Raw genomic sequence first — 26,634 nt, 5'->3', positions numbered from 1 at the left:
CTTTAACCAACCTCATGTCAAAGAGCGCTGTTTGAAATAAGCGCTTTTCAAGATGGCGCTTATTCGTTGTTTCTTTTGTGTGACATAAAAGAGCGAGTGAAAAACAAAGAGCTGGAATTGTGGCCAATCAGAGGCTGCTTTTTCTACGTCGACCACCATTGGGGTTTCTGTTTTGTCCCCTTTGCATAGCTGGAGAGACGAGTAGGACGCAGGATGGATGATTAAAGAGCAAAGTATAAATATTACAACTTAGGTCACCAAGCGAGCTTACGCTCCAGTAGGAAAACTCGCGCATCTCTAGGGCGACGAAGCCTCACTGGTTGCTGCCTCTCCTGTTGTGTTATGTATGTATAAATATGTTAAAAAACAATTAGCAATTTTGCCCCCAAACTTCTGCTTTGAAGACCTTGCAGGCTGTAATAATTACATAGATATTATCTTTCCTCATGATTGTGTGCCAAAATTGTGATGATATTATTATGTACTTTACTTATGATTAAATAATTGCAAATAAGAAAAAGGGTGTAAGTAATATAAAGGTCACTTTTTAAATTTGTCAGCTTCAGATCCCGCATCATAGTGTTTGTATATATTTATACAAAATTATAAAACTGTGTGGCACTAATGTCCCTTCTACAAAATTGTGTATTTGTGCTATATTACCACATTGAATTTCAGACTGTCGATTGCTTAGTCTGAGAGAAATATTGCTGGTGCCATGGGTGACAGAGACTACTTCATGATGCAGCTAAGAAAACACACCAAGTGGCGGAAGTATGTGTTGTAAACAGCAAGTACGTGCTTTGAAAAAAGAAGAGCCCTCGATGGAACACTCTGTTGCTGCTGACTCACCAAGTGCCAAGTAGAGACCGAAATGCCGTCGGATTATGCAGCCGACGATGACCATGAGGCTCTGCTGGAGACGTGCTCAGACTCAACGCGCCCACACCTTGCGTCAGGGTGGGTGGGCGCCAAAAACAGGTGGAGGAAGCGTCAGGATGGGCAACGCTGGCTCTCAGTTTGCTGGCACAGACTGGTGCAGAGCTGCCGCTTCCTCACCGCGCGCCGCTTCCTTACTGTCCTGCTGGTGCTGATCACAATGTCCATCACCTACAATATTGTCATCTTCTACTTTGAAAACCCTGTCTTCCCCATCAGGTGAGTGGCTGTAAATCACGATGTATTACACGATTTCCAAGAAAGGAAGAATGGATATTGTGTCAACCTGAACATCACGAGAAATAAAGGAGCTCAAAATTAATTTGTTAAAGAAGCTCCAAACATTATTACCAAATAATCTTTCTCAATAGCTCAGGCACGACTTGGTTCAGAGAAATTCATTAATTAACTCTTGGAAACTTTTAACAACAGCTCTGGTGGAAAATAATAAAAAGATTTGCTTTCAGAATGTCTCGTACATTTTGCTGTCTTAATGTGTGATACTTGTTTGCACAAGAAATTAAAAAATTGATACAAGTATCCATCCTATCCATTACGATATTTACTAACTCTCCATCAGAATAAAGTTCAGTTTTAATCATGGTAATGTCTAAAATTAAAATTTCTAGCAAATTTCAGATTGATATTGTACTATCAAAACTTGGAAATTTCTCATAAACAGTAATTTTTACAATTGAAATATTTTTATAATAGAAAAGACAAATGTAATTTGTCTTCACTTTGCAGCAGTGCGTGGAAAGAGCCGAGACTTCTACCTTTGCAGATCACTTGCTCAGCATTGACTGAGACCAGGCGCAACCTGAGCAAGCAGCCTGAACACCGATCCATGACCAAGCTGAGGATCGATGCAAAGGTTCTGCTCTTTGTCGAAACAATATACTCCCGCCTCGGCCGAGACATCGCGGAACTGCTGGTGCACAACAGGATCAAGTAAATATTCATTTCATTTCTCAACTAAATTTTGAATAAAATCATTTATTTGTTGCGCTTATACACTTAATTAAAAGTTAACACCGCTTCTATGCACGCACAATTGTATTTCAAATCATTTATGTTATTTGCGAAATATTTTGGAATTCGTGATTATCGTTCATGGAAGATTTGTTTTTGACAGGTATAAGGTGGATGTGGTGGGCAAGTCTCTGCCGGTGCTGACCAATCTGGACAAAGGCAAGTTCGCGGTGATCGTTTTCGAGAACCTTACCAAGTACCTCACTATGGATAACTGGAATCGCGAGTTGCTGGACAAATATTGCCGAGAGTATGGTGTTGGTGTGGTAGGATTCCACCCAGCCAGTGAGGAAGTGCTGATAGGTTCCCAGCTCAAAGGATTCCCAATCTTTGTGCACACCAAGATGAACTTGAAGGCGAGTTTGACTTTTTTTATCTGTGGACTAGGGGAGCTTGGAACTTGTTTGAAACATATTAAATTTGGACCATATTTATTTAAAAAAATTTATCTTTTGTGTCAGTCATTTTTGTTTTAAAATAACAATTAAAATAGAGCTTGTATGCGTGCAATTCCAACAGTTAACAACTGATGAAGAGTGAATCAGTTGCATAAATAAAGTTGAGTCAATTTGCAATAGTTGGAGTGCTGCATAATCGCAAATAATAGAAGTTTACTAATAGTGTCGTAAATGGAGCGGCATTATCTCTGCGATCGCTCTCTGTCGTTTACACTTCCACCGGCTGTGCATTCTCCGACACTGTTGACATGAACATATTTTTATTTTTGGTAAACAGAACGCAGCCCTGAACCCAGCTTCAAACGTGCTGCGCTTAACGCGTGCTGGTGAGACAGCGTGGGGCAACCTGCCGGGCAATGACTGGACTGTGTTCGCGCCGAACCACTCTACCTATGAGCCGCTGGAGTGGGCTTCGCCGAATTCAGAGCTTCCGTCTCCGTTTGTCAGTGATCACGGCGCTGCGCGGCTACTGTACACGGTGGTGCAGGACCACGGCACCTACGACGGCATCCAGCGCGTGCTCTTTGGCTCTGGGCTTGGCTTCTGGCTGCACCGGCTGCTCTTACTCGATGCCCTGACCCACCTGAGCCAGGGCCAGATCAGTCTCGGCCTCAACCGATACGTACTTATTGACATTGATGACATTTTTGTTGGTGAAAAGGGCACCAGACTCAAACCACCTGACGTGGAGGTGAGATATGCTATAAATATTTGGGAGTTTTCCTGAAAATTCTAATAAATTTTAGTATTTTTTGTTCCTAAAACCAGAATACGCCTGTCTAGAGTCAGAATTGATGGCAAAATTAATTTTGAACCAAACACAAATTTGATGTAAATTCATTCTTTAGATTTTAAAAATTTCAATGTTGTAAAGGTCAAAGTGAAATTTGATGCAAGATCAGATATATAAGTTGTAAGCCATATTAACCAGAATTTAAACTAAATTGTATATAAACTCAACTTTTATAATTTATTTATTTAATTCCATTTATCATTATTATTAAATTCAAATATTGTTTGGCTGTATTTCATGTTAATTTAAATTTAGGCGTTGTTGTCATCCCAAAAGAGATTGCAAGCCATGGTTTCTGGTTTCAAATTCAATTTGGGATTCTCGGGAATGTATTTCCACCATGGAACTGACGAAGAAAATGCTGGAGAAGACTTATTAATGGGTAAATAATAAGGCAGCAAAGAAATTAAGAATGAAATAAAATTATGAATCATCGTAGAGCACATTGACGACTTTTCGTGGTTTAGCCACATGTGGAATCACAAGCAACCGCACTTGTATGACAACTATACTCATTTGGAGATGGACATGAAGCTGAACAAAAACTTTGCAACAGTACGCTCTCACATAGTTGGTGTAAATTGTTTTTATCAATGTTTCTTGCGCAGGAGAAAAATATACCCACAGACTCAGGGTACTCTGTAGCGCCTCACCATGCAGGCGTTTACCCTGTTCACGAATATCTGTACGAGGCGTGGAAAAAGGTGTGGAACGTTAAAGTTACCTCCACTGAAGAGTACCCGCACCTTCGACCGGCTCGCTTGAGGCGTGGATTCATCCACCGGAATATTATGGTTTGATCTACGCAGCATTTGATGGTTCGGAGACTGAATTTTCTTGTTCGCAGGTCCTGCCTAGACAAACTTGTGGCCTGTTTACACACACGTATCTAATAGAAAAGTACCCTGGGGGCCGTGAGAAGCTGGATGAAAACATTCAAGGCGGCGAACTCTTCCAGTCTATCGTATTTAATCCAGTGCGTCTATATAATTTTAACTTGAATCAGATAAGGAAATAAGCTAATTTTGCAGATCAATATATTCATGACGCACATGTCTAATTATGGGAATGACCGGCTCGCCTTGTACACTTTTGAATCTGTCCTCAAGTTTACACAATGTTGGACCAATCTGCGTCTACTCAGCACTTTGCCTGTTGAGCTGGGCGAAAAGTACTTTCAGATGTTCCCAGAGGAGGAGGATCCAATTTGGGGGGTAAGATTTCTAGGGTTTAAAATACATAAAATGAACTTTGTCTTCATGGCAGAACCCTTGTGATGACTCGCGGCACATAAAGACTTGGTCTCACAACAAAACGTGCCAGCAGCTACCCAACTTCCTGGTGATTGGGCCGCAGAAAACGGGCACCACTGCCTTGTACTCATTCCTTTCTATGCACCCGAATATAAACAGCAATTTGAACAGCATAGATACGTTTGAAGAGATTCAGTTCTTCAATGGGAAAAACTACTACCGGGGCCTTGATTGGTAACTTTGTGCGGGAATGCGTCTTTAACTAACTGGTTATGTTTAATTCTAACCCAGGTACATGGGCTTCTTTCCTGTTCCCATCAACTCGAGTTCGCAGTACCTGTTTGAGAAGAGCGCCACTTACTTTGACGGCGAGCAGGTGCCAAAGCGGGCGCACGCTCTGCTACCGCAGGCGAAGCTGGTCACTATCCTGATTTCGCCTGCCAAACGGGCCTACAGCTGGTACCAGCACATGCGCGCGCACGGAGACCAAGTGGCTCTCAACTACTCTTTCTATGAGGTCATCACTGCGTCTGAGTCCTCCAACAGACCACTGAGAGACCTCAGAAATCGGTAAATTAATAGAAGGTGTTCAAGACAGAATTCCTTAAAATTGAAATTAATTGAATTTTCAAATCTGCAAACCCCAACCTTAAATTGAGACTAAGAGTGTTAAGTTTTTCTAGATTGAGGTCTTTGAACAACAGAAGATTCCATTTTTCAATTTTTTTTTTCTTCTGATCAGTGAAAAAACGTTTTCAGGAAGTAAAATTGAAAATTTTTTAATTTCTTAAGAGGTTTCAAGCTTCTTAATTTCTCTAATTGACAGATGCTTGCTGCCGGGAAAATATTCTCAGCACCTGGAGCGGTGGCTGACCTATTATAGTTCGTCGCAGTTGTTCATCATTGACGGGGAAGAACTGCGAACTGCGCCTGTAGATGTTATGAACAGTGTGCAGAAATTCCTCAAGATTACGCCTCCTTTTGATTATGCAACGCATCTACGGTATGTTGCTTCAAGCTGCCCTTTCTCATGCGATTGTACGCATTGATTATTTTTTGCAGATTTGATAAAAAGAAGGGATTCTACTGTCAAATTATCAATGAAGATAAAACCAAGTGCCTGGGGCGGAGCAAAGGTCGGAAATATCCTCAGATGGATGAGCGGTCTTTGAAGCTCCTTCAGGTAAGATCCAAGAATGTTTGCTTGCAGCTCATAGCAAATCTTTTGACGATATCCATTTTGCAAAGACAAGTCCTTGAAATTCAAATATGTGCCAAATACAAACTCAATTTACTGCTTCCCCCACTTAATTTAAGTATGCAGTTAAAATTAATTTTATTTTTCATTTATATTCTGGCTTGAACTTGCTCCAAATAAATTTTTGTTGTTCACAGAGATATTATTTGTCACACAACACGGCTCTGGTGAAACTGTTGAAGAGACTGGGCCATCAAAATATTCCTGGGTGGTTGAAAATGGATCTTAGCGACACTATGGTGACCTGACAGCACGCCCGCGGCGCCAAGCGCGCGAATATGCCGTTCAAGCACCACAGACGACGGAAGGCCAGACTCCCTGTTTAGGACGCCCAGCCAGGAACTTCCTCATATTCAGCTAGTCAAATTATCACACTTGATTTGCAATTTATTTAACAGCTCTTCGTTTTACCTATTTTTACCGTGTAAAGCCTCTTAGCTCTGAGCAATTGTGCCATATATTTTTTTGGCCTAGCTTTCATGATGCCAGGTAAGAAATTTTTTAAGCGAATTGGTCAATTACAATAATGATTAGCGCCTTTATGGAGCAATTGTGCATCATCACGCCATGATAGTAGTAGAGTTTGTTTTAGGAAAATTGAATTTGCCGATGAAATCTTTAGAGCTTATTGATGTGAATATATTCTAGCACGCATAATCAAAACGTCAAGTTAGTTGGCATCACGGCGAATTTGATTCTATTTTCTTACAAGTTAATCCATTTTAGATTATTTTGTTTCAGCGTCTTTAAGGTCTGGAATATTTGAGACTGGTTTATTAAGTTAAAGATTTTCACTGGAGTGGTTTTTTCTAAATTCAGCATTATTTGTTGTTATATTCTCTTTAGAGACTTATCTAATTTCGCCAGCACTTTACTGCTGAACAAATATTTTATAAAATCGGTTTTCTGCCATTGTACTGTGGCCTAATTCGGAAGCAATTCTGTTGTGAGCAGACCAAACATATCAAAAATTTCTCCCGTCTTCGATTGACAAACAGAAACCTTAACCTTAGCAATTATCCTTGCTACATTAATTTCTACTTTGAACACGGCATTTAAGAAATGAGTGTTTTTTCTTTAAGTCTTGTGAACGGGCGCAACACGTTTTGTTAAAAAATCTCAAGATTTCAATTAAATCTTCATTTCACGGTTGAAAGAGATATATGCTGTGCACGGTGCACAAGACCTGGCGCAACAGTCAGTTCACCACAAAAATATGCAAATAATGATGTTTTTCCTGGGTTCTGCATTTTATGCGGTCATGAATCGTGTCTATTGAAAGAGTGAATGTTCAAACCTAACTGCCAGACTAAATTTCTCTTCTTTATCCTGGTATTTATTGTATTTAATTTTCATTGTAACACGGCGCTGACCAAGTTGCTCTACTTAATCTTCATACTTCATATTTCCTTTGTCTTCTTTTCTGAGGGAAAACGTAACGGCAGCTAATACTTAATTCTGGATGTTTGTTTCCACTGAAATTGAAAGTTTATTGGCAACATTGATGTCTCGCAGATTGAAGCCATCAAGGCTCATCTTTGCAAACGCAAAAGAAGCACTCAATACACTTGGACCGAATTGTGTTGGCAAAATAAGTAGTTACGCAAATAATCACGGCACCAACATGCATTTAAGTTAACACAAGACCGCGTGAGTTTAGGTAAAACACCGCAAAAAAATTGTTTATGATCAACTTCAAGGAGATTTGTTTTTATATTCAGAGATGAAATAAGATATTGAAACTTTCCTGTACATGCCATATATCATCAATGTTTAGTATATTAACTGACAGGAGCGGTTTTTCCGTAGAAGAAAAAATAATGTTTTGTAACCAATGCAGCAGTAATCAATTTTGTGTGCAATTACTTTTTTGACGGAAGTATGTTATACACTCTCACACGCATTATTCGTCAGCTCTCACTGTTGTTGCTTCGGGACATTGTCAATATACATAATATTATATACATGAATGACACACTCGGATTATAAAAAAGTACTAACGCTGCTGAGAGTAAGATGTGATTAATATGCGAAATCCATTATTAAAAATAAGGAAGCAGTAATAATTGATGAATAATAGAGGAATGTATTTAATGAATGTTGTGTACAAATGACAATAAAACACATTTTGATGTAATGTTTATTGTTCTGTCATTTTTTTAAACCATTCGTTTTTGGCACCATTGAACAGGCCCGGACTGGTAATCGGGCGCACCGGGCGAAACCCCGGTGGGCCGTGGCCCAAGTGGGCCGCCCGGACCGCCCAATAATGCCAAGTTTTGACTGTCAAGTGGCCCGCGTTTGTGGCTGTCGCGGCCCATATTTTTAGTGGCTTTTCCGTGGTGGGACTGGGGCTGGAGGCAACACAAGTTCTAACAATTCAATTCTTTAGTTTTGCTAAAATAATTCCAAAAATAAAGGAAAGATTAAAAAAAATCGAAAAATAAAGTTTATACTTTCGTTACGCTTGTTGCATACCCAGCGGCCCACCATTCAATTTATCATATTTCTGTTGAGGAAAACCAATGTCATCAAAGCCATCATTTTTCCGTCTTTCCATACTAGAAAAGAAATTAAACTGGGAGCTTGATCAGACACTGGGAATCGGCGGCCCCCACTTCAAGAGTGTAAAATTCACTTTGCGTGTTTGAAACTAGCGGAAACTGTTGAATGCATTATTTGGACTGCATTTTTATTAAATTTTTATGAGAATAGGCCAACGAACGGCCAAATTAAGTATCTGAAGCTTCTTTTTGCATTTTCGAATTTTTAACCGGCGGCTGGCGTGCCTGGTGAGCTAAATCCAACGCGGCTGGCCGAGATTTTGGTAGTCTGGCTGATGTGAGTGCTCTAGTATACATTTCTATTTTTATTTGGAATCCGAATATTTAAAAATTGAAGAAAAAATTAATGTCCTACTTATGTGAACAAAAGGTAAAGTAGGTTAGATTAATCTGACATAAATTTGATGGAAAATATTTATTGCTCTGAATAAACGTCTGGCAAGAGTGAATCTTGAGCAACACACCTAATAGCTATTCACCAAGAAAGTTGCCTTTAATTTCAACCGAGTTTTTTATTATACAGATTAAACGTATTTTAGTTCGTAGTGTATAGATGAAATGAATGAAGTGACGTTAAATACATCAATAATCGACCTATTCTGGCCTTAATTTGGAAAAATCTGATATTTGAGTGAGGTTGCGTTGCTAAAATCTAATAGCTGTTTAATTTTCCGAATTTCTACAGAAATATCCTGCTCAACTAATTTTGGCGAAGTTTGTAGCCCTAATTCATGAGCTTCCTGTCACGTCCTGAGCAGGACAATATTTCTGTAGAAATACTGAAAAATGAACAGCTCGCTATCCTCAGAAGAAGCTGCCTTTAATTGACCAGTTGTCTAAATCCTCAGTGTTCGAAGCCGCCAACAGATGGCGGCACCGTATACTTTCGTAATTAATTTAATTTATAAGCATTTTCCTCTGCGATTTCAGACTAAATCCTGGCATTGTGTATTCTTCACTTAATATGCTTTCTTTTAACGTCCTGAAAACCAAAATCGGTTTAACCTTAGCCAATCGTCGGAGAAACGTGAAAAACTTTTTGTTTTAATTATAAAATATTTTCCAACGTTTCTACGGTGAATGGTTCAACTGATTTTAGTTTTCAGCAAGTCAAAAGAAAGCATATTAAGTGAGGAATGCATAGTGGCAGGATTGAGTCTGAAATCACAGCGGAAATGCTTTAAAATTAAATTTTTTACGAAAGTATACGGTGGCGCCATCTGTTGGTGGCTTCAAACACATAGGATTTATGCAACTAGTGAATTTAAAAAAAATATAAAAATTCGGGGGGGGGGGGGGGTTAGTGGGCCGCGGACCGCGGTGGTTTGGTGGGCCGCGAAAATGAACAGTCCCCGGTAGAATCTGGCGCCAGTCCGGGCCTGCCATTGAACTACTTCCGCTTGAGCTAAATTTTTTAAACGTGTAAGCAGCGATTGCCCGTAACTCCTCACAATAAAACGCAAATTAAGAGAGTTCCAAAAATCGCTCTACAAATTGTTGTTGTTGCAAAAATTAACATCCAACCCTTTAATTGTTGGAAGCAATCGCTGCAACCACAGCGATTAGCGGATTTTTTGGCGTGAAATAATAAATATGTAAAATAATGTTTTTACGTTAGCTTCAAATTATTTTTGTCCATTTAACATTATTCCGATAAACCTGTGTGAATCAAAACTTTTGATGCAGTTTGATTAAAAATATTAAAATAATTAAATTGTTTTAGGGGGCAACTTTTGAAATCAATCATCTCTCGGGTTTCCTTTTTTCCTGTGTATGTAATCATTTTATGACCTGGAACGTTTTTTTAATTTCTTCCCCTCCCCCCATAAATTCCCAGCAAGTCTTCAGATAACAGATGGTGATATAAACAAAAACACACGCTGCGCGGCGGTCACTGCCTGTTCGACATAGTTTTCCTTAAACCTCAAAATCAAACTGAAAACTAGAGTGTGAGGAGTCAGGAGCAACAGGACAGGTAATCAACAGCCTCTAAAGTTAGCGTTATTTTAGTGGTTTAACATTGTTCATCCAATAATTTTAATTCAAGCTCTACATTCGTAAATCGTAAAGCGCATTGTCAGTAAATAATTGTCAGCTGTCAGCATGCCGGCAAAAACTTCAATACTCTTCAATTTTTGTATTACGGTTTATTTATTTACGGTATTGAGCTCTATGATAGCTGACGTTTGAGATTTTTATGATGTGAGAATCAAATCAAAATAAATTATTAAAAATAGATTATTAAAAATCCAAAAGTTTCCCTTCTTTTATGATGAATGGAATTTAGGGCAAATAGCTTAATTTGTGTTGCAACTAAACTTTGATAATTCTTAAGTGATATGTATGCTAAAATAATTTTATTTTTAAGAGATGATACAGGGTCTCTCAGCTGTATTGGGCTTGAAGGACAATGGAGAAAGCTGAGAACATTGGGCACTGGACCCTCTGGGTTTCGGCTGTTTGTTATGGCTTGCACAGCGTTTGGAGAGTTAAATATGGTACGCACTCAAATATATAATATAATGTATTTCTGAGAAGTTGAAGTTAACTTTTCTTCAACTTTATTTGCAGATGTTGACTTTCCAGACTTCTTAGTTGAGAACTCGGCATTTGGCCAAAGGGACCGGGCTGATTTTGAATGGGAAACTTGGCTGCCCAATGCTCTTTTGGCAGCGCCCTTTTGCCTTGCCAACTTCATGGTCGCCTCCTTCTTGCCCTCTTGGAAGGTTTGGTTATTGCATATACCGTTGCCTTGCCAAATTTTTAACAAAATTGATTTTGCACTTTTCCAAAAATAAATTATATAGTAATCTACTCTGTAAAGAAATAAAGTACGCAAAATTTTAAATCTTGTCAATCTGAATTGTAATTAATAATCTAAATTAAATTTGACTATTTTAATTACGCAAAAAAATCATAATTATATTTTGTACACTTTATCTGGCGGAAATAACTGTCCAAACCACAGCAAAAGTACAAGAAGTGTATACATTTAACAATCAATTTTGACACTTAACTTTTAACAAGTTAACTAGAAAAATCTCAATATTGATGGGAATATTTTTGTTGTTTCATATTCCAGCTTCTGCAAATCTGGCGTGTAGTCTGTAGCTGCGCCTTTCTGCTCTACGTGATTGGTCCCGTGAGTTTGCTGGTGTTGGTGCAGACAGCGTTGTTCCATGCTCTGACTGTGATCACCAGTAGAAGGGCCTTTTCCTGGGCAACTTGCCTGCTAGCCCTGATCTACCTCAATTCCGTTACCTATGAACCGGTGTGAACCTTGCGAAAATAAAATATTTTGTTTTGCTTAACCTGCGTTACGACTGCAGATGCTGGACGAATCCAACTCGTACCTGATGGGTCTTGTGCAGTCTTGGGTGCTCATGCGCAACATGAGCTACTGCTTAGATGTGCAGGAGAAAAGGGCCAAGGCAAGTCTGATCCAGGCCCTGGCTCACGCCCTTTACCTTCCTCTGCTTTTCTCTGGACCTGTTGTCATGTATGACGAGTATCTCCAAGAGGTAAAATCGTTTAAAATATTTTTTTAAATTTTAAGCTTAATTGTTATTTTACTTTCTGTCAGAAAATATCACCAGAGACATTACCATACTGAAAAAACAATAATTGTGGGAAAAGGTCTGCGAGTATAAGGCACAATTAAAGCATCGGAATTTTAAGTTATAAATATAAAAATTATAATGCAAAAAAATTTGGAACCAAATAAACCTATTTGAATAATTTCAAAAAAATTATTTGACTGGTTTAAAGCCGGAAATAATATAATTTAACGCTCATATTTTCACAGGAAAATACGCCTAGGCCTGCTGGACTGACAAAAATGAGGCTGATGCCTTTGCTAATTGGCATGTGCAGGTATTTATTTTGGGGCTTCGTATTGGATCTGTGGCTGCATCTGATCTACTCGGCGGCACTTTCTCAAATGGTGTGGCAGCTGCAGTACGTCCCAATTGGCACCATGTACGCGATTGTTTACTGCCTGGGTCAGTTCTTCATGCTCAAGTACGCTGTTATCTATGGCTTGGCGGGCACCCTGGCCAGGGCAGAGGGAATTCCTACCAAAGAGCCGCCCAAGTGCATCGCCAGAATTCACCTCTACTCAGACATGTGGAGGCTTTTCGATCCTGGACTTTACACATTTTTAAACAGGCAGTTAATTCATCCATTTTTAATTGGTTTCCCTCTTCAAAACTCTCATTTTAAAAATTTTAATTCAAGACAGATTATTTAATATATTTTAGGCTTCACTCATTAAAAAAAATACTTAGGACATACTCAAATAATTTGCTTAAGTTTCAAAGCAATCCTCCTGAAATTTAAGCTGAAAACCAAATTACTGTCCCTGATAAACCTGTGGAATACACCAACATCACAGACAGCATTTTTTATAAAATAGGATTAGCTTGATATTAGTTGAAATAAGACCAAGGAAAGAACAATTTTATCTTCAGGACAGCCATAAATATCCTAATTTGTCTTTCTTCACTTAGATACATCAACACTCCACTAAGGGAGTGGTGTGGTTCATGGCTCTTAGCCTCTCTATGCAGTTTTGGCTTTGTCTACGTGTGGCACGGCACTGCCTTTTATATTTTCATCTGGTCAGCGCTGAACTGGCTTGGGATTGTCCTTGAACGAATGGCTAGTGCTTTTCTTGTAACGCTCGACGAAGTAAGTTTTTTTTTTCATTTTTGCCGAAAGATGATTTGTAAAATATTTGCTTAGGAAAGAGAAACACAGACACGGAAGCGAGTGAGGGCTTTGTTGTCAACTCCGCTTCTGCTACTTGCAGCTCTCTCCAATGGCTTCTTCCTTGCCAATTACGAAGCAGGCATCATATTCATCTCCAGATTCATTTCTAGTGCGTATTTATCTTCATTTGTTGCTCAAACTAGTGTCTCAACTGATTTCATGTTTTAGGCTCAACCTACTCCAAAGTGTTGCTAGGTGTAATTTTATACAGCTGCTGTTTCATTTCTCAACAGGTGAAAGAGAGCGAAATTAGAAGAAAGGGTTACAAGAAATCTTTAATAAAATTGTGATTGAACTTATTTAAATCATTAAAAAGATATTACAAAACCAATCAAATAGTTTAACAGACATTTTATTTTATTGGTTACACATTGAACAAAAATACGAGCTACTTGATCATAGCGATTGATTCATCGTAATATTTTTGTAGTACCTTAGCTTGAAGAAAAGCTAAAAAGATAATCAATAATTTGGTAAAACACCATAAAATATTAAATGCCAACTTTCCAGATTATGTACCTTGGGTACGTTGAGAAACATTAATTGAAAATAGTATACCGTCTAGCTGCGATTGTTAGTAAAGACAATTTAAAATATATTTCCTCTCTGCACAGCTTGTAAGTCTTAACAAAAAAAGAATAACACAAAAAGGTGTAGAAAAGTTAAAAACATTCCATTAACTACAAACCACAGCAAATAATTTCAGCAGCTGCCTCGATTTTTCAGATCCTAGCATTTTGATATAAAACTCAACATTTTTAGTCTCTTTTGTTTGTGCAGCATAGTTTAACATTCAGTATGTGACTTTCAACAACCTGATACATATGTGTTTTTAAATATAAGCGAGCCATTGAAGCTTTGAATTAGACACAAAGAGCATGCCCTATCACTTTCAGAGTAATCTAGAATTGCGTTTGAAAATAAAATGTGCAAGTTAATTTCAATGATCTGCGCCTCCCCACTCAACGCTGCTTGACAGTTGCAAATAGTTTGGAAAGAGTGTCCGTTGAAATGGACAGTCGAAGGGGGTGAAGTTTGCGCAGAGTGAGAAGCCTGTGCTAGGCGGTCAAATTGTACCAGTCCTTTACGCCCTCAGAAAGGTTCAGCTCAGACAGGGTAATCACAGCCTGGAATTAAGAAAATTTAATCAAGTTATCATACTTGTGAAATTAGACTTACCTGTCCGATTAACGGGTTTGAAGAAAACATGGAGTTCTTGTTAGAAACAACCGATATCTCCAACTTTCGGCCATGTAATTCGCCTTCTGACATCACGTACTCAAAAGTTTCTTCGTAGATTGGATTGCAATTGTCCTTGATGGTCTTGAAAGGGAAAGGATTGAAAAGGTCATAATTTGAAGGGAAATTTTAGAAGAGCACATACCTCAGTTTTCCTCTTGTGTTCCTTGGATCGATCAGGTAGAAGATGCAGTTTCACATATGGATCTGGTGGGTTTGTTGGGTCATCCTGCGGGAGATTCCTGCAAAAAAGTCGGATTGAGCTCCAACAGGAAAATTTAGCAGCCCATTCATACTCGATTTTGTGCACAACAACAACAAGACGCTGTCGCAGGTTGCTAAACGAAATGGTCAGCTGGATGGAGCCGAGGTTTGTCCTGGGAAAGATGTATTAGCAACAAAAATACCAAGTGTAACCAAGAGCTGGGTTTCACCTTTTAATTGTTCCTCTACGTCTCAACTCTGGCTCAATAGCAGATGGTGGGACTGCGTTGGCGAGAGAGGCAACGGTGCTTTCGATCAACGGCTCGATCGCAGAAACGGAACCTCGACCGACACTCAGGGTGTCAGAACTCTTGGATTCAATTGACTTGGTCCTTTTCGGCACTTTCATCTCCACTGGCGAACTGCCACCAGATTTGTCAGACATAGCCACATCCGACTTTTTCATAATCTGCAAAAATGAATAAAGTGTGGATCTTTTAATCAGTTGTGTTGCATGCTAAAACTCACTTTCAGCTGCATGGACAAGAATAGCTTGGAGGTCAATCCAGAACCTTTTAGGCGGACAGGCTGGTGACGGATTTGCATCATCCGCCTTTCATACAGCCCACACAAGTTGTAAGAAAATGTGCCGAGTTCACTGTTTGTTTTCTGATCCATTACCTAAAATGATAGTAGAACATTTTTAGCCTTCGAAGTAAACCACAAATTACTAAATGGTCAACAATAAATTTCGAAAACTTAGATATTAGATTTAAATTTTATTTTCATCAAACATGCAATAGTGTATATTACTTTTAAATTTACTTACTGTAAAAAGCAAAAATCAGTAAATATTTAGATAAGCAACTGTTGGTGATCTAAAATATGAGCAAAAAACTTTAGTGCATTAAAATGGAGAGTTTACGACATACTTTACTCGCAACTAACTTAAAAATATATTATTTAGAAATTTTCAATTCTTGTCTCTGATGTGAGCATCTGTGTGAGAAATTTGATCTGCCAGCCCAGAGTATTAAACAAAACTAATTAACCTAAATTAGATAGTAATTTTGGTTTTATTTTGATTAAAGGATCCCAAAGTATCGTCAAAAGCAACTGATAATTTCATATTTACCAGGCTTTACCTAGAAAGAAAGGAATGCATACCTTCAGGGTAAGGGTGTCAGTGTCAGGGTTCTGCACCAGATAGGTGTAGCCAACCTCCCAGACTGGGTCAGTGGTTCTCATGACGACAGCTGTCTGTTCAATCCTTGATCCCAGTTGCACAGTCACAAATGGATCAGGTTTCTTGTTTTCTTTAACACACTAAGAACAAAGTTATAAATTTTCCAACCCACAAATATAGTAATTGTTTTCCTCACCGGTAGCTGCTTGGCGCAATCAATGTAAAGGATAAATAGAGCAGAAGACATACCGCTCAGGTGAAGCATTTTCGTCTCGGTCAAGGTCTGCAAAAATTGAGAAACTTGAGATAAGAATAAACAGAATAAATAATATGCCAGTAAAGCAACATACAACAGCCAAGTCATCCCTATCATTGCTCAATCCAAACCAGGTACACCTCATGTGGATGTCTCCATGCTTTGCCTCTTCTAGAGGAATCCACTGCAAGCCCAGGAAAATTAATGTCACTTAACTCAAAACGACATTAAAATAAAAGAGTTGGAACTGGTTCTCACCAAGTCTGACTGGCCATTGTGCACCAACATATTAATATCAATAGTGGCCCTAGAAAACAACTTTTTATAATTTGCCGCTCTCAGAGATTGAACTATAGTCATTACTTTCCGAGGTAGTCATCATTTTGGTAGCCAGGAAATCCTCTGTCCCAGTCCCAGACCTGAATCAAAATCTCTTGCGCCTTGTACGAAGAAACTTCCGCTTCAAACCAGTAGTCCCACTTCGGATTGACAGAGCCCTCAATGATTTTGGTCTTGTAGGTCTTGGAGCCAATGGTGATGACAGCGTATGGATCAGACTTTCCTTCTCCAAGCACGCTGATGTCCATCTTCATCAGGTTCCTCGCCTCAACCAGGTGGATTCGCAAGACACCCTTTGAAATGAAATGTTATTATCTTTCAGTAATATGACAATGAGTACCTCTGGCTCAGGAGTCTTTAGCACCTGGGCAGGCACTTCTTCACTCAAAACTATGGGGTATTTGTTGGGCAGAACCATCATGGCTGCCACTTGCTCAGTAATAATGCGCTGAAGCACGTCCCTGGGGGGGGGGGCGAGAAATGATTGTTACTCAAATTAAAAACACTGGCGATTGGAATATCGTTACCTGAGACCCGGGAAGTCCAGAACATCAGCTATTCCGACCAAGTTGAAGTCAATTTCAGGGTTGTTCAAAAAGAACACCTGCAGCCCGCCAACCAGAGGAATTTGTGTCAGAAGTGGCTTCATCACTATCCTCACTAGGCCACTGACCTGCGCAGAGAATATCAGATAAATGTTAGCAGAAAAAATAATTTATTTTTCGCTTACCTGGAAATCTTTAATGCCTCCTTTGACGCCTTTAGCCGAAAATGTGATATCACAGTCTCCACCATAGCTGTAAAATTAAGGATTTAAATTGTTTAACCTAAATAAATTGATTTGCATTAGATCGAAAAATCATCTTACAACAAGTCAATATCCATGATGACCTCAGTGCGGGACACATTTTGGTCATAAACCTTGATTCCTCCAATCCTTGGTGGCTGCGATAGCGATTATTAAATTCAGAAAATTTTCCACATTCAGCACTTACAATATTTCCAAGAACAATTCTCTCAAATTTGAAGTCACCTAATTTGTAAGGCAAAAGTGATTCCTTCAGAACTGGTTCAATGGTATTCTTCAGCAAGTCGTGCACGTAGCTGTTGACATTGGGCCACAACAGATTGATAATCTGGAAATTGTTTCAAATAAATAACATTGTATTTGTTTTTGAGTGATCTTTAAAACCTTGTTAATCCACTCGGCTCTTTCAACGTCTGGGAAGTAAACCTGTAAAATTTTGCAATCGACATTTTTCTAGAGACTTTTATTGGTATGAAATTACCCAAGAGGGCAGGTCTTTGACCCGGGCCATGACAACATCTCTTTCATCCGTCATGGCAATCTTCTTGAAGATCTCCTGTTTAGCCTTGGTCTCCTTCTTGCTCTCCTCTCGAATGATCAGCACCACAATGGGGCAGATGAGCCAAGCGGCGCTCAGTTGGAAGTAACCCAGGAAATATACAGCCATTGAGACACCAAATTTCTTCACAAAATTTACAGCCATGCTCCATACTGCGGACTCCTCAGCCACGGTCGCTGTGGCAGGAGCGGGCACCACAGGCTTTTCTTCCTCCTCATCCAAGAGACCATCAGCTGGCTCAATTAGCTGGGCCAACTCTGTCTCCTTCAAAGCTGCCATCGTTGTAGCCGCCTGAAAATGTTATGGCGTGTTAAAATTTTCAGTTCTTATCATCTAAAAATATTTGTATGACTCAAACAGATTAAAAATTGAAAATATTATCTAATACAAAGTTTTTTCAATACTTCCCAGCCGAAGAGGAAATTAAATTTGAGATTCGAGTTAAATATATTTGTTAACATTTACAAAGTACCTTTCTTGTTACAAGGAAAAATATAAAACTGCACTAAGCTAAAACTGAGCAAAAGAGATAAAGTTAAAAAGATGTAAAGTATAGCGCACGTAGGTCTTATATGTTTACAAAATATTAGTAGATAATGATTGTATTATTTGCAAGCGCTAAAAGCCGCATATGACATCATGATAAAAACACGCGAAAGAGGTGACTAGGTGCAGGGTGCAGCGGGGTATTTAAGACAGAAAAATGGGAACGTAAAACGAAAACTTCAAACAAACATTAAAATAGGTCATGAGGCGAGGTAGGTTATCATAATATCTAATAAACAGTTTTCAGGCTAAATAACATGAACTTATTCGCCTTACACACCTTTTAACGAAAAGGCGGATCTTCACTTCACACAGAACACCCTCCGCTCTATGACGAGCGACGAGCGAATGAGGCGAGCTAAAGGCGAGCGAATAGCGAAGACTCGAAGAGATGAAAGTGTAGAAAGAGAACGAAAGGCAAAAATAAGCAGCTCGAATCCTCGCCAGTTTTCACTCACCCATCAATTCCTCTTAGGAGAATTGTGGAGCGTGCGGAAAGGAGTTTTCCTCCACAGCTAGTTCTTTTTCTCTTTCCCTCTTTTGTGATTCCAAAATCATATAAATACTGTAACCAATTTTTTATTATCTTTTTCCAAAATAAAAGTATCTTTGTTTTATCAAAGCAATCATAAAATCGTTAAGTACTTTGCTTTCCGAGTTTGTATCAGTCAATATCTCGTTACCCCCCCCCCCTCCGATTTTGAGAGTCTGAAATGCACACAACTATTCCCGTCAGCGAGTCGGGTCGAGTTGTTGTCCATGGTACGACTGATAGTGTCAGCTGCTCCCTACTCAAGAGTCCGTCTCAGTCCGACTACTTCAGTGAATTTTACTTATGATTCCAGAGATTTCCCGTGTCCTATTAGTATGCAGGTAAAATCTTGATTGGCGTTGCCTCAATTAGAGACGAATTGCGACCGGATTTGGCTTTGGGTCGACTCGTAGTCGTGACGCAAAGTTCAAGTCCGCTTGTGCCAATAATTTGTAATTCCTCTCGTGACCAATCACGAAAGTGAAACCGTGCTAGTGCTTGAGAACGCATAGAGTATTCTCTCTGAGCAAAACTTCGACTTTTTGCGATTGACCTTGCCGGTAAATGAATTTTGCGGATTTGCGTTCCTCTAAAAAATGCGGGTTAATTTTGGTTGATTCTAAAGGAGCGGGCATCGCGCCCCGTCGTGTCTTTATTCCGTGTTCCACACCGATGCTCGAGCAAATTTGCAATAATTATTGACATCTACACACAGCTCATTTGCATTTTCATTCGCGACAGCTCCCGTATGTATTGATTTAAACTTGCAAGCTCGCATGCAATCTAATAATTCTGTCAACGTAAATTGCAAAATTAAACCAGCTAGATAGGTGACCTGTTGTTGCATTGCAACGATTGCATAATGTGTCCGAGTATCGACAACGTTTTCCAACTTTGTTTCTTTTTTCCCCTCTATAGCTGATGAAGCTCTAGAATATTTATTAAATGATATCACAGACGTTAAAATATTATCACTTTAGCAAAACTTTACTTTCGACCCTGAGCGCTCAGCCGTTCGCTCAATTGGCTCGCTCCGCGTCGTATTTTGTTGATTAGATAAAGTTCTGTCATCAGCTGAGATCACTTCATAAAACCAATCTACGATTTCAGACATGCCGTCGTTGAGCTGAAGAGCTCGGAAATGTTGAGGAAATGAGCGAGCCGACTCCTACGGACATGGCTACCTCGCCTGCTGCAGGATACTACCAACTCAGCCTGACAGGTATGGGCATTATCGGTTCTCAGTTAAAGACGAAATTGAGAGATTCAACTTTCAAAATTGTTTGCAGTTGATCGGGCTCAGTTGAAGAGAGTGTCGTTTTTGAAGCCCAATCCCTATGTAGAGGTCACCATCGATGACAAAAACTCGCGAAAGACTGAGGTGCTTAAATCGACACATCAGCCAAAATGGAACGAAGAGTTTACTGTGTAAGTTGTTCTTTCCAAACAACCATATTCATGGTTTTATCTGGTTATTGCCCCAAGTAACTGTGTGTCGTATAAAAACAAAAGAAGGCTCTAATTATTGATAAAATAGGACTTTTGTTACGTTTCAACACTTAATGACGCACAATCTCTTTTTGGTTGTAAGACACCTAGTATAATGTAAAAAAAAATAATTTATGAACAAAAGCAATTTTGCAAATATGGTTGTGGTAAACAGGCATCTTCTTGGGGGTTTTGGGTTCTAGTTCATGTCTTCTGTTATCTAAAAATAATGTGACCTGCAGACATACGTTATAGTTTTGATCAATTTTTGTCATATTTCAAATTCACTGTTAGGCATCAAGCAATGCATATTGTGATTTAAACCATTTTGAGAGGAGAAGTTAAATCGTTGTGTATGTGATATTGCAAAATTGTGCACTTATTACCACTGAATTACAATTAAGCTTTCAAATATTTTTTAATCGCTTTTGAAATGCCAATTCTAGTCTGGTAACTCCATATTCGGTGCTACGCTTCCGCGTACTGGACCAGAATGACTTCTGGAAAGACCGACTGCTAGGCGAGAAGGTGACTCAGCTGTATGAAGTGTTGTCGCACTACCAGGGCGTTTGTGAGAATCTACAGCTAACCCTGGACCTGCAGCATCACTCGGGTGGCAACGGCTTCTCCAGCTCTACCGCTGGTGAGCTGTTTGTCGTGCTTAATGGCCTGCGTGTGGACATGAGCTGCGTGCCGGCCCCCAACGCCGCTGCCGCCACCACCACCACCACCACCACCACGGAGGCAGTAGTCTCTGAGGGGACGACGGTGGCGGCGGCCAACGCAACAGCCACCACGCATCCCCCGAGGCAGCGAGCCACCGTGAACCATTTCCCGAGCCTGCCGCCTAGTGACCAGTCGAGGCCCAATGGCAGCGCCGCCTCCGAGGCGGCTGCCCCCGCTGCGTCAGAGCCTGATGCGTCCGCCTCCCAGGGTTCGTCAGCAACTACCCCTGCTGCCGCACCTGCTTCTGCCGCTGCTGCAGCAACATCAAGCATTGAAGAACCACTGCCCCCTGGTTGGGAAATGAGATACGACATGTATGGAAGGAGGTACGCCACATTTTTATTCTTGTTAACACTTTAAATCTAATGGAATAATCAATAATAAAGACAGGGAGATAAGCTTTTTCATCTCAAATTCTGGATCTAAAATTCAACCTCTTTTATCAGTGTTAGCAACTTTGGTTGAGGGATTTAAATCACAGTGCAAAATGGGCTTCAATCACAGCTGCATAGTAACCATCTGGGGCCTCTGGAATTCTTTTACGGAGGATTGCTCTTTCTTCTATGATTGAAAATCAATGAATTCCACAAAACTTACGGTTTCATTGCACAATCAGATAAAATCAATGTAACTATAGTGCGCAGGTCAAAGTACAACTAAACTCAATAATAAAATTACCGTTTAAAGCTACGAGAAGGAAATAGAAAAGAAAATTGCGAATAACAAGATGCTTGGAGTGTCTGTTTTGGTCGTTTTGCTTTGAAAAAGTCAGCTTTCAGTCAGTCCAAATTTTAATTTGACGCCTCCTTGATAGCTGGCCTAATCTATAAATCTTAAAATTTTGTCGATTTGAAACAAAGCTTTTTGTTGAGGCCTTAGATAAGCTCCACTTTCAAATCAATTTCCCTTAGAATGTGAAGTATCCACTGTTGGTCACATTGATTAGATTTCCCAGGAAAATTCCATCCAAAAAGCGACAAATGGGTTTTTTATTATAATTTTTATTTGACTTCGTGAGCATTTTTGTCCAGAATTTGACTATCACCCTATTGCAGAACGCAGCAGTACTCTACACAGATTAACAAGGGAACCAGGGCATGGGTGATTTGGGTAGCAAAATATTGATCCTAAATTTTGAAATCTCTCATAGATACTATGTGGATCACAACACTCGTTCGACGTCATGGGAGCGTCCACAGCCGCTGCCGTCGGGCTGGGAACTGCGCCGCGATCCGCGTGGTCGCGTTTACTATGTGGACCATAATACGCGAACCACCACCTGGCAAAGGCCAAGCACTGAGCGGCTGCAACACTTCCAACACTGGCAAGGAGAAAGAGCCCACGTTATCCAGCAAGGCAATCAGCGTTTCCTGTACCCAGCGGTAATTTTCTAACTGGCTTGTTGATAACTTTCAAATCCTAATTTGTTTTCAAACTCCTCTCTTTGTTGATATTAATTTTGCTATAGGACTTAAACTTGAAAACTTTTAAGGGAAATACAATTATTCTCAATTCAAAAAATTTTGAATTACTAAATCTGGGTTTTGCACACATCAACAGTCTGTGTCAAACGGCACAAGTAGCACAGCAGCGGCAACCTCAGCTGGCAGTTCGAGTTCTGGAAGCTCAGCTGCACCCAAACCGGATGATGACGAAGCCACTCTGGGTCCTCTTCCAGCTGGCTGGGAAAAGAGGGTCCAGCCAGATGGCAGACTGTACTTCGTAAATCATAAAAATAGGACGACTCAGTGGGAGGACCCACGAACGCAGGGCCAGGAATTGAGCACCAACGAGCCAATGCTGCCTGATGGCTGGGAAATTCGACTCACCGAAGATGGCATCCGCTACTTTGTTGATCACAACACAAGATCAACCACCTTCCAGGATCCTAGGCCCGGTGCGCCCAAAGGGTGAGTTAGCTTCAGCATTTACTTCTCTAGACTGATTTAACTTCAAATCAATTGAGGATATTTTGACAGTGTAAGTAATAGAAAGTGTGCCCTGGAATTTTTTCGAAATGTAATATTTGTTTTTTAAAACGTAACTCTACCACCTGTGAGATTTTGTTTGGATATTGGTGTTTTACCAAAGCCAAGTATTTGGAATGAAAATAAATAATTTTATACACATAATGTTTCGGGTGTATCTTGAAGATATTCTATCATTCAAAAGTTCTAAAGTTTTATATATTCAAGTATATTTAGCGGCACATATTTGGAAAATATTTGCATTTTGCTTATAAAATTACAATTCCTTGAAATATATTCCTGGCTTCTACAAAATCGAATAAATATTTCAATATCAAGTACGTTTTGAAATTTTACCCCCTTTTTGCACTCTGCAGTCCAAACGGCGTTTACGGCGTGCCGCGAGCGTACGAACGGTCATTCCGCTGGAAGCTGAGCCAGTTCCGCTACCTGTGCCAAAGCAACGCGATGCCGTCCCACATCAAAATCACAATGACGCGAGCGACGCTGTTCGAGGACTCGTACCACCAGATAATGCGACTGCCAGCCTACGAGCTGCGTCGACGGCTATACATAATTTTCCGTGGCGAAGAGGGCCTCGACTACGGTGGCGTGTCGCGCGAGTGGTTCTTCTTGCTGTCGCACGAGGTGCTCAACCCGATGTACTGTCTTTTTGAGTACGCCAACAAGAACAACTACAGCCTCCAAATCAACCCGGCCTCCTACGTCAACCCTGACCACCTGCAGTACTTCAAGTTTATCGGCAGGTTCATTGCCATGGTAAGTTTAATACTGGCTCCAATTAAAATATTATTTTTACGAAAACAACAGTAGTAGCTAAAAATCATATTTACGTTATATTTTATCTCAATTGGATTTTGGTCAAACAGTACTAACGGAATACATTGTATAATTGGATCAGTTCTTTTAGACATTTACTTACACTCATTTTTTGGTCATAATTCGTAATTTTATTCGCTCCAAGGTAGTGAGAATTAAAAAATTAATCGGTTCAGTAATCCGCCACTTCATCAGATTTTAAAATGCGAAAAATACATTTCATTTTGCAGGCTCTGTACCACGGCAGATTCATTTATTCTGGGTTCACGATGCCGTTTTATAAACGAATGTTGAACAAGAGGCTTACCATGAAGGATATTGAAAGCATCGATCCCGAGTTTTACAACTCGCTTGTCTGGTTGCGGGACAACAGTATTGAAGAATGCGGCCTTGAGCTGTTTTTCAGTGTTGATTTTGAGGTTTTGGGCCAGGTTTTGCATCACGAGCTCAAAGAGAATGGAGATAAAGTAAAGGTTACAGACGAAAACAAAGAGGAGTACATGAAGTCAGTTGAAGCTTACTCTTCAAACGATGTGTCCTAACCCATCTTGGTAAATTTTAGCTTGATTACAAATTGGCGCATGACGCGAGGTGTGGAGGATCAGACAAAAGCCTTCCTTGATGGCTTCAACGAAGTGGTCCCGCTTGAGTGGCTCAAATACTTTGACGAGCGAGAGTTGGAGTTGATGCTGTGTGGCATGCAGGAGGTCGACGTCGATGATTGGCAGAGACACTCAATTTACAGGCACTACACCAAAAACAGCAAGCAAGTGCTCTGGTTTTGGCAGGTAATGAATTGAAGACCAACTGAATCACTGTATATATTAACTCTCAATTATGTCTCCAGTTTGTGCGCACGACAGACAATGAAAAGAGAGCCAGGCTGCTGCAGTTTGTGACTGGAACATGCAGAGTTCCTGTTGGGGGTTTCGCTGAGCTCATGGGTAAGTTTTTATCCTTTCAAAATATTTTAATTCTTTCCTATACCAGTGTGATGCTAATATCTGATTTAAATTTACAGGGAGCAACGGTCCGCAACGTTTTTGCATTGAGAAGGTGGGCAAAGAGACTTGGTTGCCAAGGTCACACACTTGCTTCAACCGACTGGACCTTCCTCCCTATAAAAGCTACGAGCAACTCGTGGAAAAACTCAACTTCGCAATCGAAGAGACAGAAGGATTTGGTCAAGAGTGAAATCCAAGTTCAGTGCTGGAAGCAGTCAAACTGTCGTGTTTAACTTGGGGGCTGTGTCAAACAAAGAGAAAATAATTAACTGTAATCTGGGCTTGAGACATTAAGAAGAATCAATAATATCGTTGTTACGTACTGCTAATTTTAATTTAATCATGTGAAATTAGTTTGGAATGTTGAGTCCAAATTTCCGTGTGCGAGTTCCAGTGGGTAAATTCGAAAATCTTCAGTCTAATTCTATCAAAACTTTCATCACGCAACACTCTTGCATACCCGTTAACTTGTGGACGTTCGATTAGATGTCGACGGTAAATTTACTTCCCTGAAAGGCATAGTGGCTTTTACTACTATCCTTGTGAGAATCATCTTTTAAAATTAATTTCTGCTTGCACCTGTATCGTATCTCTATTATTGCTATATTTTACCTGCAATAACATTTAAGTCTGAAGAGGTACTTTGAATATATTTTTGGCAAACATGTATATCCTTGTTGAATTTAAAATTTTAATCCTTTTCCCTTCAGTAGTAAAATGGTGGAGAACTTTAATTGATGCCAGCAGCTTACGCGGGACTACAGAGTGAATTATTGTTGTATTAAATGTAATTATTTTCAGGATATATATGACGCTTCGTTCAGATTCTGCCCAACGCCTACATTTTGCAACATTCCAAAATTTTAGCGCTTGATCATTTCAAGCACAATGTTGAAGCCTTGTAAGTTTTTATGACTATATGCTATTCATAATAGTTTTGTTATATATTATCATGTATCGCATACTGTTCCTTTTTTGTCTCTTTAATTCTTTCAAACAAAACTGTGCAGGTGAAGAAAAGAAAAATGTGAACTCTGAAGTTAGGAATGCGCTCTACTTTGAACGAAAGCCTATGTCTTTTCCAAATCAGATCTCTCTGCATAGCAAGAACCACAATAAAAGTCATGCAAATCTACTCATTGATTTTTAAATTTAATCAAATATATTATCTTATAACGTGGCATCTCAACACCTGGCGATTGATTTCAATGGAAGGAGAAGTAAAAAGTTACATCTCGTGTCAAGTTACTCGTTCTCGCAGCTTTTTTCAATGAAAATTTTAATATTTATTCCCACGCAATTTTAATCTATAGATTTTTTTGTCCGTCATCAATCGCCACTGAAGATCTTAATGTTTCCTCTGTCGGAATCGCACGAAATTATGGAAATAGGCACATTAAATTAATCAATGCTAATGCTGGGAAGCGAAATGCAGTGGCGTGCGCTCACGCAAAGCCTAGTCATCTCGATCCCTTCGCTTCCCATCGCATCGCACTGCTTCTCCTCTGCCTTTACGGCGCCAGCGGCAGCTCTCATTTAAGTGCCAGTGGGAAAACGAGCGAGCGAGAGGAAAATGAGATTCTCTCCGTTACGGGTGTAGCTTCGTAGCCCCTTGCCTCCCCTCCTGCGCGGTCGTAGTATCAGTAACATAAAAACTTGGCCGAGGGATGTTACGTGCTGCACAGATCGGCAACGCAGCAGCAGCAGCAAGTTTTTTAAATGCCTGGTTCCTGGTTAAACAAGGAGGGACACGAAACAGGTGTCAGGAGTGGAGGGGAGCGGTGGCGCGAGTGTTGAGAGGAGCGCGTGAGGGCTGCAGAGTTTTGAAAATTTCGCGCGTCAGCGGTGAGCCGATCCACCACCTGCTTCGCAA

At 40.0% G+C, this 26,634-nt stretch overlaps 4 protein-coding genes across 6 annotated transcripts; 3 read left to right on the top strand and 1 right to left on the bottom strand.

Moving 5' to 3' along the window:
• The first annotated feature begins 162 nt into the window (after positions 1–162).
• Positions 163–7,870, top strand: sfl (N-deacetylase and N-sulfotransferase sfl). 2 transcript variants are annotated; one of them, XM_065480018.1, is made up of 15 exons: positions 163–344; positions 679–1,158; positions 1,690–1,890; positions 2,075–2,327; positions 2,707–3,120; positions 3,478–3,604; positions 3,662–3,777; positions 3,831–4,016; positions 4,070–4,198; positions 4,254–4,436; positions 4,489–4,709; positions 4,767–5,045; positions 5,302–5,478; positions 5,538–5,658; positions 5,871–7,870. In XM_065480018.1, exons 2-15 carry the CDS (start codon positions 875–877, stop codon positions 5,979–5,981), a joined length of 2,802 nt encoding a protein of 933 aa, XP_065336090.1. In that variant the 5' UTR covers positions 163–344; positions 679–874; the 3' UTR covers positions 5,982–7,870. The 2 variants fall into 2 exon arrangements, with proteins under 2 accessions (XP_065336090.1, XP_065336089.1); XM_065480017.1 differs by having other exon boundaries at positions 1,687–1,890.
• Positions 7,871–10,153: 2,283 nt separating this feature from the next.
• rasp (protein-cysteine N-palmitoyltransferase Rasp) lies at positions 10,154–13,381 on the top strand. Its single transcript, XM_065480036.1, has 9 exons — positions 10,154–10,272; positions 10,666–10,795; positions 10,869–11,023; positions 11,380–11,568; positions 11,627–11,818; positions 12,103–12,464; positions 12,806–12,986; positions 13,041–13,176; positions 13,236–13,381. The coding sequence occupies exons 2-9, from the start codon at positions 10,708–10,710 to the stop codon at positions 13,355–13,357; spliced, it is 1,425 nt and encodes a 474-aa protein (XP_065336108.1). The 5' UTR covers positions 10,154–10,272; positions 10,666–10,707; the 3' UTR covers positions 13,358–13,381.
• Positions 13,382–13,403: 22 nt separating this feature from the next.
• Esyt2 (extended synaptotagmin-like protein 2) lies at positions 13,404–18,638 on the bottom strand. Of its 2 annotated transcripts, none has more exons than XM_065480019.1 (19): positions 18,485–18,638; positions 17,581–17,949; positions 17,484–17,525; positions 17,287–17,427; positions 17,160–17,236; positions 17,022–17,088; positions 16,819–16,964; positions 16,632–16,752; positions 16,316–16,584; positions 16,211–16,259; positions 16,047–16,136; positions 15,893–15,979; positions 15,678–15,836; positions 15,039–15,191; positions 14,741–14,979; positions 14,603–14,683; positions 14,452–14,548; positions 14,247–14,390; positions 13,404–14,194 (listed from the first exon to the last, which is right to left on the bottom strand). In XM_065480019.1, exons 2-19 carry the CDS (start codon positions 17,935–17,937, stop codon positions 14,126–14,128), a joined length of 2,388 nt encoding a protein of 795 aa, XP_065336091.1. In that variant the 5' UTR covers positions 17,938–17,949; positions 18,485–18,638; the 3' UTR covers positions 13,404–14,125. The 2 variants fall into 2 exon arrangements, with proteins under 2 accessions (XP_065336091.1, XP_065336092.1); XM_065480020.1 differs by lacking the exon at positions 18,485–18,638 and adding an exon at positions 18,462–18,479.
• A 281-nt stretch (positions 18,639–18,919) lies between these two features.
• Positions 18,920–25,896, top strand: Su(dx) (Suppressor of deltex). The gene is made up of 11 exons (XM_065481163.1): positions 18,920–19,077; positions 19,847–19,958; positions 20,026–20,164; positions 20,671–21,276; positions 22,101–22,332; positions 22,511–22,860; positions 23,295–23,697; positions 23,988–24,262; positions 24,320–24,545; positions 24,605–24,701; positions 24,779–25,896. Exons 2-11 carry the CDS (start codon positions 19,889–19,891, stop codon positions 24,949–24,951), a joined length of 2,571 nt encoding a protein of 856 aa, XP_065337235.1. The 5' UTR covers positions 18,920–19,077; positions 19,847–19,888; the 3' UTR covers positions 24,952–25,896.
• The last annotated feature ends 738 nt before the right edge of the window (positions 25,897–26,634 follow it).

The sequence above is a fragment of the Cloeon dipterum genome, chromosome 2, assembly GCF_949628265.1.
Source record: "Cloeon dipterum chromosome 2, ieCloDipt1.1, whole genome shotgun sequence".
Taxonomy (NCBI): domain Eukaryota; kingdom Metazoa; phylum Arthropoda; class Insecta; order Ephemeroptera; family Baetidae; genus Cloeon; species Cloeon dipterum.
Note: the sequence above shows the minus strand (reverse complement) of the source record. Positions and strands in the feature narration are given on the sequence as shown.